The sequence below is a fragment of the Poecilia latipinna genome, unplaced genomic scaffold (genome assembly GCF_001443285.1).
Source record: "Poecilia latipinna isolate Pla-1442-1.1 unplaced genomic scaffold, P_latipinna-1.0 Scaffold1716, whole genome shotgun sequence".
NCBI lineage: Eukaryota > Metazoa > Chordata > Actinopteri > Cyprinodontiformes > Poeciliidae > Poecilia > Poecilia latipinna.
The window spans coordinates 28,691-39,754 of record NW_015114332.1 but is presented as its reverse complement, the minus strand read 5'-3'; the positions used below and the strand labels follow the sequence as shown (position 1 = coordinate 39,754).

The 11,064-nt window shown below is 36.5% G+C and overlaps 1 protein-coding gene across 2 annotated transcripts in view; it reads right to left on the bottom strand.

Moving 5' to 3' along the window:
• Positions 1-9,430, bottom strand: part of LOC106964768 (zinc finger protein 37-like) — a 13,908-nt gene extending 4,478 nt beyond the window's left edge. The window contains exons 1-11 of one of the 2 annotated variants that reach the window (XM_015060448.1): positions 9,163-9,430; positions 7,050-7,224; positions 6,460-6,875; positions 4,726-4,885; positions 3,810-3,862; positions 2,901-3,048; positions 2,728-2,814; positions 2,539-2,613; positions 2,006-2,092; positions 1,595-1,663; positions 171-413 (exon numbers count right to left, since the gene is read on the bottom strand). In XM_015060448.1, the coding sequence (XP_014915934.1) occupies positions 171-413; positions 1,595-1,663; positions 2,006-2,092; positions 2,539-2,613; positions 2,728-2,814; positions 2,901-3,048; positions 3,810-3,862; positions 4,726-4,885; positions 6,460-6,875; positions 7,050-7,224; positions 9,163-9,171 (1,522 nt within the window). In that variant the 5' untranslated portion in view covers positions 9,172-9,430. Of the gene's footprint in view, positions 1-170; positions 414-1,594; positions 1,664-2,005; positions 2,093-2,538; positions 2,614-2,727; positions 2,815-2,900; positions 3,049-3,809; positions 3,863-4,725; positions 4,886-6,459; positions 6,876-7,049; positions 7,225-9,162 lie in introns of those variants that run through there. The other variant, XM_015060449.1, reaches the window with a different exon arrangement.
• Between the last annotated feature and the right edge of the window lie 1,634 nt (positions 9,431-11,064).

Here is an 11,064-nt window from a genome sequence, read left to right as displayed (position 1 = left end):
CTAACAATCAAAATCACTGATATAAACACTTTAAATATACACACAGAGGGCATGTGTAATGGCTCTTTCATTAATGAATTTCACCTTTTGAATATGATTACAGAAATAAACTTTCTGATGATCTTCCAATGGATTGATATGCACCTGTAAAGAACTGTTGAATCTCTCACCAAGGTGGACTTTGTAGTGCGTTTTGAGATTCCCCTTCTGGTTGAAGCCCCGCCCACAGATGGAGCAGCAGTACGGTTTTTCCCCCGTGTGGATCAGTTCGTGCCGCTCCAGTTTGTATGCGTGGGGAAACTGTTTGCTGCAAACGGAGCAGCGGTACTCGATTTTCTCCCTGGGCTGTTTCAGGAGCTCCGGGGGGATTTCTATCGGCACACGCGATGCCTTCCTCCGAGGATGCCTCTTCCCTGTAAGGAAGGAATGATGGTCAAGTAAAGTTGGTAAAAAACAAAGAGATGCCAACCAGACCTGCTCCAACAAGTGCTTATTGTGCCATTTCGCCTCAATGTGTGTTCCAAACCTGAAAAACCAGCTGGTTCATTCCCTGAAGTCAGAATTCCAACTCGTTTCACATTTAACACGACTAACTCATAAAACAGACAATTGCAGGAATTACCTGTTCACCTGCTGTTCCCACAGTTTGTTTTACAAAACAAACTGTGACACACACACACCATCTGTTTCAGTGAGCATGTCCTTGCATTACTGTTTAAAATAGACAGAAATATAATCTTATTCAGTAATCTAGAACGTTACTGAAAATTTAATTTAACTCAGTTTACTAAGTGAAACATTATATAAATTAATCACACAGAAACTGATGTTTTCAGGCCATTATTTCTGTTAATTTAATAATAAACTTCAATAAAAGAAGCTGAATTCATGCGAATACACTTAAATCCAGAGTGCAACATAATTTTTGATGATTTCACATGGCAAATATCCTTGACGCGTCATGGTTAGCATAAAAATAACATGGTTTTCTACCTAAGATGAAACTAAATATTTACTTTTATAAATAGGATTGATGCAGTTTTTTTTAAATGTCAGTTTCCAGTTATTTGCCATAATTAAAAAAAACAAACAAACAAACAAAAAAAACAGTTTGAAAAGTCAAAAATTTGTCAGAAAAACTCAGGATTTTTCTAGTAAGGAAAAGAAGAAGAAAAAAGTTTCAGAAGCTGAAATTGAGATTTATCTCAAAAAATTGGAAAAAAAAAAAATCTTGGACATTTCTGAGTTTCAATAGTCAAACATTTTTGACTTTTGGAAATTTGTCCATTTTCTTTTTCTTTCAAATTTCTAAAAAAATTTCTAGCAACTTTTCAGACACAGAAATATTGAATTTTGACATTTTTTTTGCCCTACTTGAGCACCTACCCACGCCATTATTGTTTTAAAAAGGTACTTGATGATTATTTGACATTTTATAGTCACAACATCTGTCTTTAGTGGCAGATAAAAGATAAAATAAATTATTTTAAAAATTAGACACTGGACAACCGTATAGTAAATGTACACACTTTCTTTTCCCCTCAGCGAACAAATTAGAACACTTTGCCAGCATGAATATATTTACTTCTCTTACCAGTGGAAACATTTTTATTTTCTCCTTCAGCAGAGTGTTTGGCATCTTTTTTCTGTAACGGTTGCTTTGCTGTAACAAGAAAAGAGATCCTGCTGTAAAGAAATCATGAACAACACTAACATAAACCATTTTACAACTTCTGTTTATGAGAAAATTATCAACAGAGTAAAGCAAAAACTGGGAAAGGTTTTAGTTCCTCTGCAGATTAATGGATAAAAGAGGACTGGTTGATGAATCAGACACCTGGAACTCTGATTAATATTTCACTGGTTCTTCTAAAACCCCCACATTACAATACATTAAAAGGAACTACACACAAAAAAAGTGAACAAATAACATTTACATCACAATTATTTATTTTATTTTCATGTACTCTGCAACAAATCAAGATTAAAAGTTTTGTGGACTCACCAGTGACACAGAGGGGAGTGTCGGAGTTTATTTCTTCTGGTTCGGCATAGGTGCAAATGTTTCTCCTTCTTCGACTACGTCTTGATACTGTAAGATAAAATAGAGAGACTATGACAAAACAACACATACAATAATGATATTTTGAATTAGACTTGTCCACAAAGTGTCAGGGAGAAGTTTATATACACTTAAAATAGAAATGAATGTAATTCTCATGCTGTTTTTAAACAGGTTTTCTTTTTAAGATGTTGTCTTTTTCTTCCAAATCAATGCTCTCTCTCTAATTAAGGAACACCAAATATCAGTATGTAAATATTTAGTTTAGCTTGAACCGTGTGTGAATTAGAGAAAATCTGGATTAAAACCTAGAAATTAAGATATTTAAAGGAATTAAGATATTTGTGTTAAAGTGATGACTAAAAATAAAAAAGGAAACAGTTCCGAGTCATCTTTAAAAGTCCATAAGTATTCTAAAATGCATGTCCTTGATCGCTGTGCGTATGTTTACGACAGAAACTGTCATAAAGATTCACCTCCTTCAAGTGTCTCTGATTGTCCCTCACACAGCAGTGGAGATTGAGAAACCTGTCTTCGGACTCTTCTCCTTGCTGTAACAAAGACAGACAAAAATCACCCACTTTTACACTGCATGTCAATTTAAATAAAACAATATCTCAATATCCATTTGCACTTGTGGCACTTTCCTGTTTCCAATCACCTACCGGAGTTTAAAGGAACACGCTCTGCTTTGTCTGGGCTTGCCAAAGGTCGCCCTCTGACCTTTTTCGCTCGTCTCCGTCGCGTTCTTGCTAAAAATTAAGGAGAGAACAACCTCAAAGCCAAATCAAGTTTTCTTTCGGCATATTTATGCATTTTCATCTAATGTCGTGTTTACCAGGATGTGAAGTAGAGATCCTCGTCGTCCTCACGCTTTCCTCTTCCTGTTCCTCTTCCTCGTTTTCTTCCTCGTCTCCAACAACTTCCATGATGAGAGCTGGACTGCTGCAGTCCCTAGAGTTTAGAGAATCCACCAGGATGACTTCCTGTTTGGCACAATCATTTAAAAATTTTTTTAAAAAAGCAAAACATCTCAGTTTGTTATCAGAGAACAAAAGTGCATTTTATATTTGTATGAATATGGCATTAAATTATGATGGTGGAAGACAAATGGCAGTTGAAACCAAATATCTACATCCTCAGTTATAAAAAAAAAAAACCTTTATCCTTCCTCTCTGACATTATAGGAGAAGCATTATGTAAAAGTATGTCAATCTTTTTTTGAGCTCTACATCATGTTATAATTTTATTCCCTCATCAAAAACATACCTGGAGTTTTGCTTTGTTTCTTCAAACTAGCCAGCAGAAATTAGCAGGTGGAGCTGCATCTGCTGAGCTCATTATACTTATTGCTGGTAAAATGTTATGAAAGGGTTAATCGAGCAGCCATGTTGTGATGACTTCCTGAAGGCGGCGTTATAGAAAAAGCAGGAGTTTCTTAAAGAGACAGAGGCCCAATTTCAAGTCGATAAATTAGGTACCCAAATTTCTTTTAAGTGATATTTGATATATAGCATTTTTATAACAATTGAAAGTAGTAATATTATTGCTTGATTGTGCAATAAAATGATACTATATGACTGGAAAACACATAATACCACCTCTTTAAATCAGACTGGATTTCTTACTTTAGGTCGTTTAGTTTTATAAAAAGCCAGAACAGTTTGGTGAAATGATTCTTTTCACCAACTTCACATTCTGTCTGTCTGTCCGTGGAGCCCTGGACATTCTGGAGTTAAAAAGTTACCTTCTCAGACTGAGAAACCTCTGTGCAATCAGACTCTTGGTCAGAAACGTTTCCTGCAAAGATGGATAAAGAAGAGACATACAAGGGATTAAGAGGAAAACTAAAGTATTTGCGAGATTAACCCTGGGTCCTGGCCTTTTGTGTTGGAATAAGAGGGATCGCTTTGGTAAATAGACTTCCTGTTTACCAAACAGGAAGTCCTCAGCATGGAAGTTAGTTGGTGAAACTAACTAACTGGTGTTAAATGTTGCGTCTTTTAGAAAAAACTTAAAACTAAAGTGAAACTAACTAATTCCATAATAAAAAATAGCCACTATTGTTTATAGTGGTTATTGTGGCGACAGGGAAGCCCATCACTTCCCTGTTGTACTTAACTGAAACTTTTATACGATCCTGAATATACTGCAGAATAGTATATCAACTGCATCAACATTTTCTGTGAAGGAAGGAACTCAAAAGATAAAAGATCGACTGATCTATCTAAAACTACAAACATAAATATATTTCATTGGAATTCAATATGAAAGACCCACATAAGGTGGTATACAATTGTGAAGTAGAAAGGAAATTATACGACTCAAAACATTTTCTATCAAATAAAAAACTGAAAAGTGCTGTGTGCAAAAGTATTCAGCCCCCTTTTCTCCACGTACAACCAACTGTGTTCAGAAGTCGCCTGATGACTGCTAACAATGACACACACAGAGTCCACCTGTGTGTAATCTGATCCCAGTACAAATCCAGCTGCTCTGTAACAGCCCCAGATGTTGGTCTACAGAATATTGGGAGAATATTGGGGGTGTTTTCCACGTTTGGTACCGACAGACGTCCACTGCTACTTTGAAAATGTTTCAGAAAATTCACATACGCAGCAAACTGGGTGCTACGTGTGTAGCGAACTTGTAAATCAACTTACTTCCATCCCATGTCACCTCTTCTCCGTCCGAGTTGATTAAACCTCCGATTTGTTCCGCCGGCTCCTGCTCATCCTCCTTCGGCCCGGTCTGAAGCCTGACTGTGAAGTGGAGCGTTCGGTCGTTCAGGCTTGCAGAGGCCATCTTTGGGTCAGAGGAATACTGAGCACAGAGCACACGTAGAATCAAGAAGTGAAGCCAAAATGTCATCTTTAGACAATTACAAAACTTAATGCAATTCATCAACGTGCCTTCAGCAGAAAGTTATTTTTATATTTGTATGTCATGTTTTATTTTACTATGAAATGATTTCAATACTCTTTGGAAAATGCTTTTATATTGGCAGCTACAGAAGACGATAGAGCTTTACTATCATTAATGTAATCACTGAAACTTAACTTTGACTTTTACGTTTTGTTCCTGATACTAAAAACTTCAGTTAGAAAATAGTCAATAATTTGCAAAATATTGACTATAAAACTCTCTATCAATTACTTGGGAGTTTTATATGAAAATAAAATAGTCTACAACTACAGATATTCTTTCATACACTTTGATATACTTTAATTTGTCCTGATCAGACACTGAAAGCAAAAATAAAACTCCCTTGTGAGGCTGCAAACAATCCAAACTCAGTCTTTTCGTTACTGTGAAGTTATAAAGAACAGCTGCAGGCCTAGACTTTTCTAGTAAACCGTGACACACAGCCAAACACTGGACATAGAAATGAAATTTTATATGAAGCCATGACTTTGTCTAATAATATTTTGCTCTGCTTGTATCAAACTAAATACATCCCAGAGCAGCTTAAAAATAAAAAAACATTTCAGTACTCAATGAAGATTGATTTCAACCTGCAACCAGTGGGAAAACTAACATTGTGATATTTTACATTTTGTGCTGTACAGAACATGTAAGACTTTTTATAAAATTATCTGGACAAAGGTGATGTTTGGTTAAGCATTTTTATATATTCTTTCTATAAAAAGGGTGTAGCTCCACAATAAATCAATAATATACAATAGACAGGTGATCAGTATCAATAGATATTACACCTGATTGAATTTTCAATCATTTCTCGGAACTCTGATCTGGAACCGCACAGCATTCTGGGACATGTAGGCAGAGGAAAGGCTTCAGCCACACAACCTCTCCAAACCAGCTAAGCTAGATTGATGGCATCAGTTCATTTGCTCTTTGGTTACCTAGCAACAACCTGTTGAGTAACTTGCGCGGCAGCAGTTTCAGGTTTTGCCACTGTGCTTCATAAGTGCTTAAAAATAAAAAAAAACAACAGCTTGGAGATAAAACTATGGATAAAACAGGAAATGTCACGCCACCCATTTGGCAGTATTTCAGATATTTAAAACAAAAAGCTAATTGATAATTATTGATATTGACTGATGTGAAACGCTTATATCGTGATATGTTTTTTCAGCCATATTGTACATTCCTAAAAAAGTAGTATGGCAATGTTTGACAAAAAAAAGATTAAAAAAAAAAAGATTGAATACTTTAAGTTTTTTTTGCACTCTGTGACTCCAGGTTTTCTAAGGAGATTACTGTGAATATATAACTGCAGAGGTGGATCTTATCACATCCGGTTTAAGTGTTATTGTTTCTATAAACTCAAACCAGTGCTATAAAACTATCATTCTAAAACAATAAACATATAAACTGTTTGAGGCCCAGAGTTAAATAAATTATTTTAAAAAACTGGCCCACAGGTTTCATACAGTTTGATACGGTGCTGATTTTTCTGGACGATGTAGTTCTTCTGTTGCATTTGAAGGCGTGCTACCCTCCTCTTCCTCAGATGTTCTCAGGCTGGATTTCATGTCGGGTTTGGGACTCGGCGAGACGTCCCGTAGTAGGCAGCAGAACGGCTTTTCTCTGGCGTTTTGGCACCGACAGACATTTTCTCCTTCATCCCCATCAGAATGACAGAGTTTCTGGTTAGAGGCCGTGAGCGTGCGTCTCTGCTCTCCGTCATGTGGCTCAGGACTCTGATTGTCCAGCTGGTCTGGATGTTCACTCTGATGCGCCTTTACTCCATATGGAGCACAACTCTCCTTCCCAAGTGCCATAAGGCGAGGAAAACCAGCGCCTGGAGGGTTTCTGTTCTTCCCTTCCTCTGAACCGAGGCTCTCATCTGAATTTCATAAAGGGCATCAGAAGAAAAAGTACCAGTAAGCAACCGCATGTTCAGAGTAAGGACTTTAGCTTAGCTAATCAAAAGGAAGATGATAAGATGTTGACAGCTAAAGCCCTCTCCATAGGACCCTGCTTAAATAAGAATATATACATTTCTGGTTTTCCCACTCACAGTTTTCACTCACAGTCCAGCTCTCCTCTTCCTCTTTGATGATGACTTGGATCTCTGATGTGTCACAGGGGCAGCCGGGGCTTCCTGCCGCTTCTCTCTCCTGCTGCTGCCTAGCCGTCTGCCCACAACGGTTTTCATTCAGACCGAGCAACAATGGATCTTGAAGTCCAGGATCCTAATTGAATCAAGAAAAACAATTGTTGAAATTTTTCAATCAACACCTAATGGTGGACAGAAAGGAGTAATGCTGCTATTGCTAATATTGCTAATGGAGATGTTAGCAACATTTTCAAGAGATTCATGTCAAAACCAAGGATTTTATTTCAAAGTGCATTAAAGAGGCAGCATCATGTGTTTTCCAGCCACATACTGACTTTTTATAGTACAATCAAGCAACTATGTTAACTGCAGTTTTTATATAAAAATTCTACATATAAAATATGACTAAAGAAATTTGACTTTGTAATTTAACCCCTTGAAATTGGGCCTGTCTTTAAAAAAAAACAACTCTTTTTTGATTAAGTCATCACAACATGGCTCCTCTATTAACCCTTTAACAACATTTTTACCAGCGTTGAACTGAGAAATAACTCTTATAATGAGCTCAACAGAGGCGCAGTTTCACCAGGTATTTGCTAATTGCTGCTGGCTCGTCTGAAGGAGCTAAATAGGGAGTTGTGGAGGAAGCCTGCTCTGTGAGGCAGAAGCTCAGAAGCTTGGAAACTACAGTTTGAAGGAGGAGCTTCTTCCTTGAAGGCGGAGCTATGTCCACCTTGGTGTTTTACAGAGATGGAGATTAAAGGATTTCTGAGACTTTCATGAAAGAGCAAAGAATACACTCCAGGTATGTTTTTGATGTGAGAATAACAACATGAAAGCTGTTTTTACATAATATAATAATAAAAAAAACCTTGCACACAAACCAAGACTGTGTAGGAAATTATGAAGAGGAACAGAGTTTTAAAACCTCAAATACTTAAGAATTTTATAATTCTGGGCTTGCATTAAAACATGAACAGCTTTCACACAAAAGAATCACCACAAACAGCATAATTTCATATTTAGACATTGCCATTAAACATTTTGCAATTTTTCTTCTATGAATGTTCTTCGTTTGTCAGGGGTTACAATAAATATCAGTTAGCTGAGTTGCAATATTTCTCAGAATTGACACGCTAACATTTTCATTTCAACCTGTTTTTTTTTTCTTTTCTTTTTTTGGCTTTATTTAAACCAATGGCAAGTACACAACAAACAAAAGAAGTATACAGAAGAACACAGCATTTACATGAATAACCAGGTGAGTTAATTATACAAATACATGCAAAGATTTACTTATGGAAATTGTCCTGAGGTAGAGTTTGTTATTGATTTAACATATAGTTCCATATCTTTAACAAAATGAAGAAAACATGGCATTTCATAATTATCACATTTATTATTTAAAAAAAAAAACATTTAGCATTCTCTCTGGGGAATTTAGTTATACAAAATATGTTCCCATTTTTAAAAAAATCCCTCAAAATATGAACAAAACCTGTTAACCTCCCTCCAAAACCTGCTGTGTTAAAGGGCAGGGCCAAAAAAAAGAAGTTACGGTTTCTGGAAGTATGGCCTTAGCCTCTATAATCACTACCTTCCCTGCCAAAGTTTAAGTCTTATAAGTCTAAACGTATGGCATCTTTTTAGTTGGGTGAAGTAATGAAAATGTGCACTTATATATTGAAAAAAAGTGAAGTAAAATAAATCTTTGTCTTATAATACGACCTAAACGACAATGGCATGCGAATTACTCACTACTCATAATCTAGCTACCATTTACAAAGTGACCGAGCTTCAACCTGTGACTATATTGCTTCAGGTGTTAAGTTTACATCGGATTTAGATTAAATTAGCGACATCCTATTCGGCCCCATTAGTTCGCCTGCAGCCTGGACTTCCTAAATAACACTAATTATCACTTTTAAGCTTACTGTTTACTCTGCTGAATGAATGAATCCAGGTTGACAACAGAAACAACATATTTCTCATCTTCCAACATGGTTAACCAAGCTAGTTAACTGTAACTGTTTGGCTAATTCCAAACAAACCACAGCTCCGCTGACGACGTTACCTCGAACATGCTGAGCTGTGGGAGCCAGCGACGGAGGACGTCATAGGAAAACCCGGGATATAAACGGGGGTTACAGCCAGCTTGGAGCGGTGTGTCAGATGTAAGCAGCAGCTGTCAGGTCCCATGAACTAGTCTGTGCTGCTTGCTTTTTTATTTATTTATTTATTTTAAGTCGGCCTTCCTCTTCAGCTCCCTCCTCTTCTTCGAGGCTTTAGGTATCTTTATCACTGCTTACTGCCTCCTGCTTTTAGTCTTCCGAGGTTTGTTTGAACGCATCATTTCAGCCCGATTTGCATCCTTCTGTCTGGCAGATTTAGTCACGTCGTCTCCTTTGTTCTACGAGTGAAGAAATAAATTTAGGTCCATGTAATGAAGTCAATTAAATTATTAATATTTGTTTTAAAAATATCTCTTATTTTTTGGCGTTTGCTAAAAAGTTGGCTGTTTTTGGCTAAGATGTATTTTAAGACTTTAAGAATTAACATTATGAGTGGATTTCTTCAAATTAAAAACTAGCCATGTAGCCAAAGACTGAAAAAATCCATAATTCTATTTGGATGTTTACCTAAAGTTATCTGAAGACAAATAATGCAGTCATATTTATCAAATTACAAATTGTTTTGAAATGATTTGTCAGATTAAAAGTATTTTTAATACTTAAAACCTTAGCAATTTTGATCAAGCTAAGATTAGTATTGCAATGTTTTTTTTCTTTATTAGTCTGATGTAATATTCTACTTCTAAATGTGTTGTTTTCATTAACTGAATAGAAAATTATCATAATTAACCAAAACTACAAACTTGAATAATCGGTCTGTGTGTAATTAATCGATATAATGTGTCACTGAAACCTTTTGACATAAACAAAAGGTTTCAGTAACATGTACAGCATTTGTATCTCTGAAGTTACAATAAACTGAAGCAGAGATTATCTGATTTCACCACTAGAGGGGGCTGTGGTCCTTCAATTACCAATTCCAGCTTCGCTTCACACCAGAACTGAGCTTCATTGTCTCAAAGAAATTGGTTCGTTTCAGTTATTGTTGCCTTTCACGTGACCCAGTGGCATCTGACCTCTGTAAAAGGTCACAGTGAAGTTTCAGCAGAAGCGACTTTCAGTACAACCCACTGCAGGGTGACCTCTGAACCCTCAGTAGGAGGTCCAGAGGGGTTTAAACTGATTGACACACTTTCTGGAGGTTCTGGAGATAACGAGACAATAATATCGCATGAAATCAAGGATAGCATGCTTCCATAATAAAGCTTTCTTCGTAGGAGAAAACAGGCCTGCTGCTTGTCAATCAGAAGCCTGTGAAATTAAATGATTCAATTCAATTTGTCCAAGAAAAAAAAAAACTCACCACAGCCCAAAATATAGAAGCCACGCAGAGAGTTCAACAAAGAAATAATCAAAAATACACAACAGGAAAACATTTTGATCTTCTGTATCAAACAAAGATGATCTATTAACATCACCCACAAATAAGGCCAGCGTGGAAATGTCATATAGTTTAGACTCACTCTGTTTCTGACAGACCTGTGACCCTTAGAGAAGACAGAAGCAGCTATATTTGGTCTGGAATTAGCAGCACATGTTCCTGCCGACCCAAATTAGATGAGGCATATAATTCTTTCTCCGGGCACAAAAAAGTCCAGGAAAACCGTTTATTGTCCCCACTGTACTCATCCTGACAAAACAACCTGCAAAGATAAAATACTTTTTCACAAATGTGGATTAGTCCTTTAAATAAATCTGTACCAGATAACATTTTATTTGTAGTCTTCTGACAGACAAACAGTTCAGGAGTGAGGATTGTCTTTAGTGATGCCCAATCAAAAATGAAGCACAAACAACAGAGCAAGAAAGACTGAGACGTTTAATCAGTAAAAACCGGTGCAATA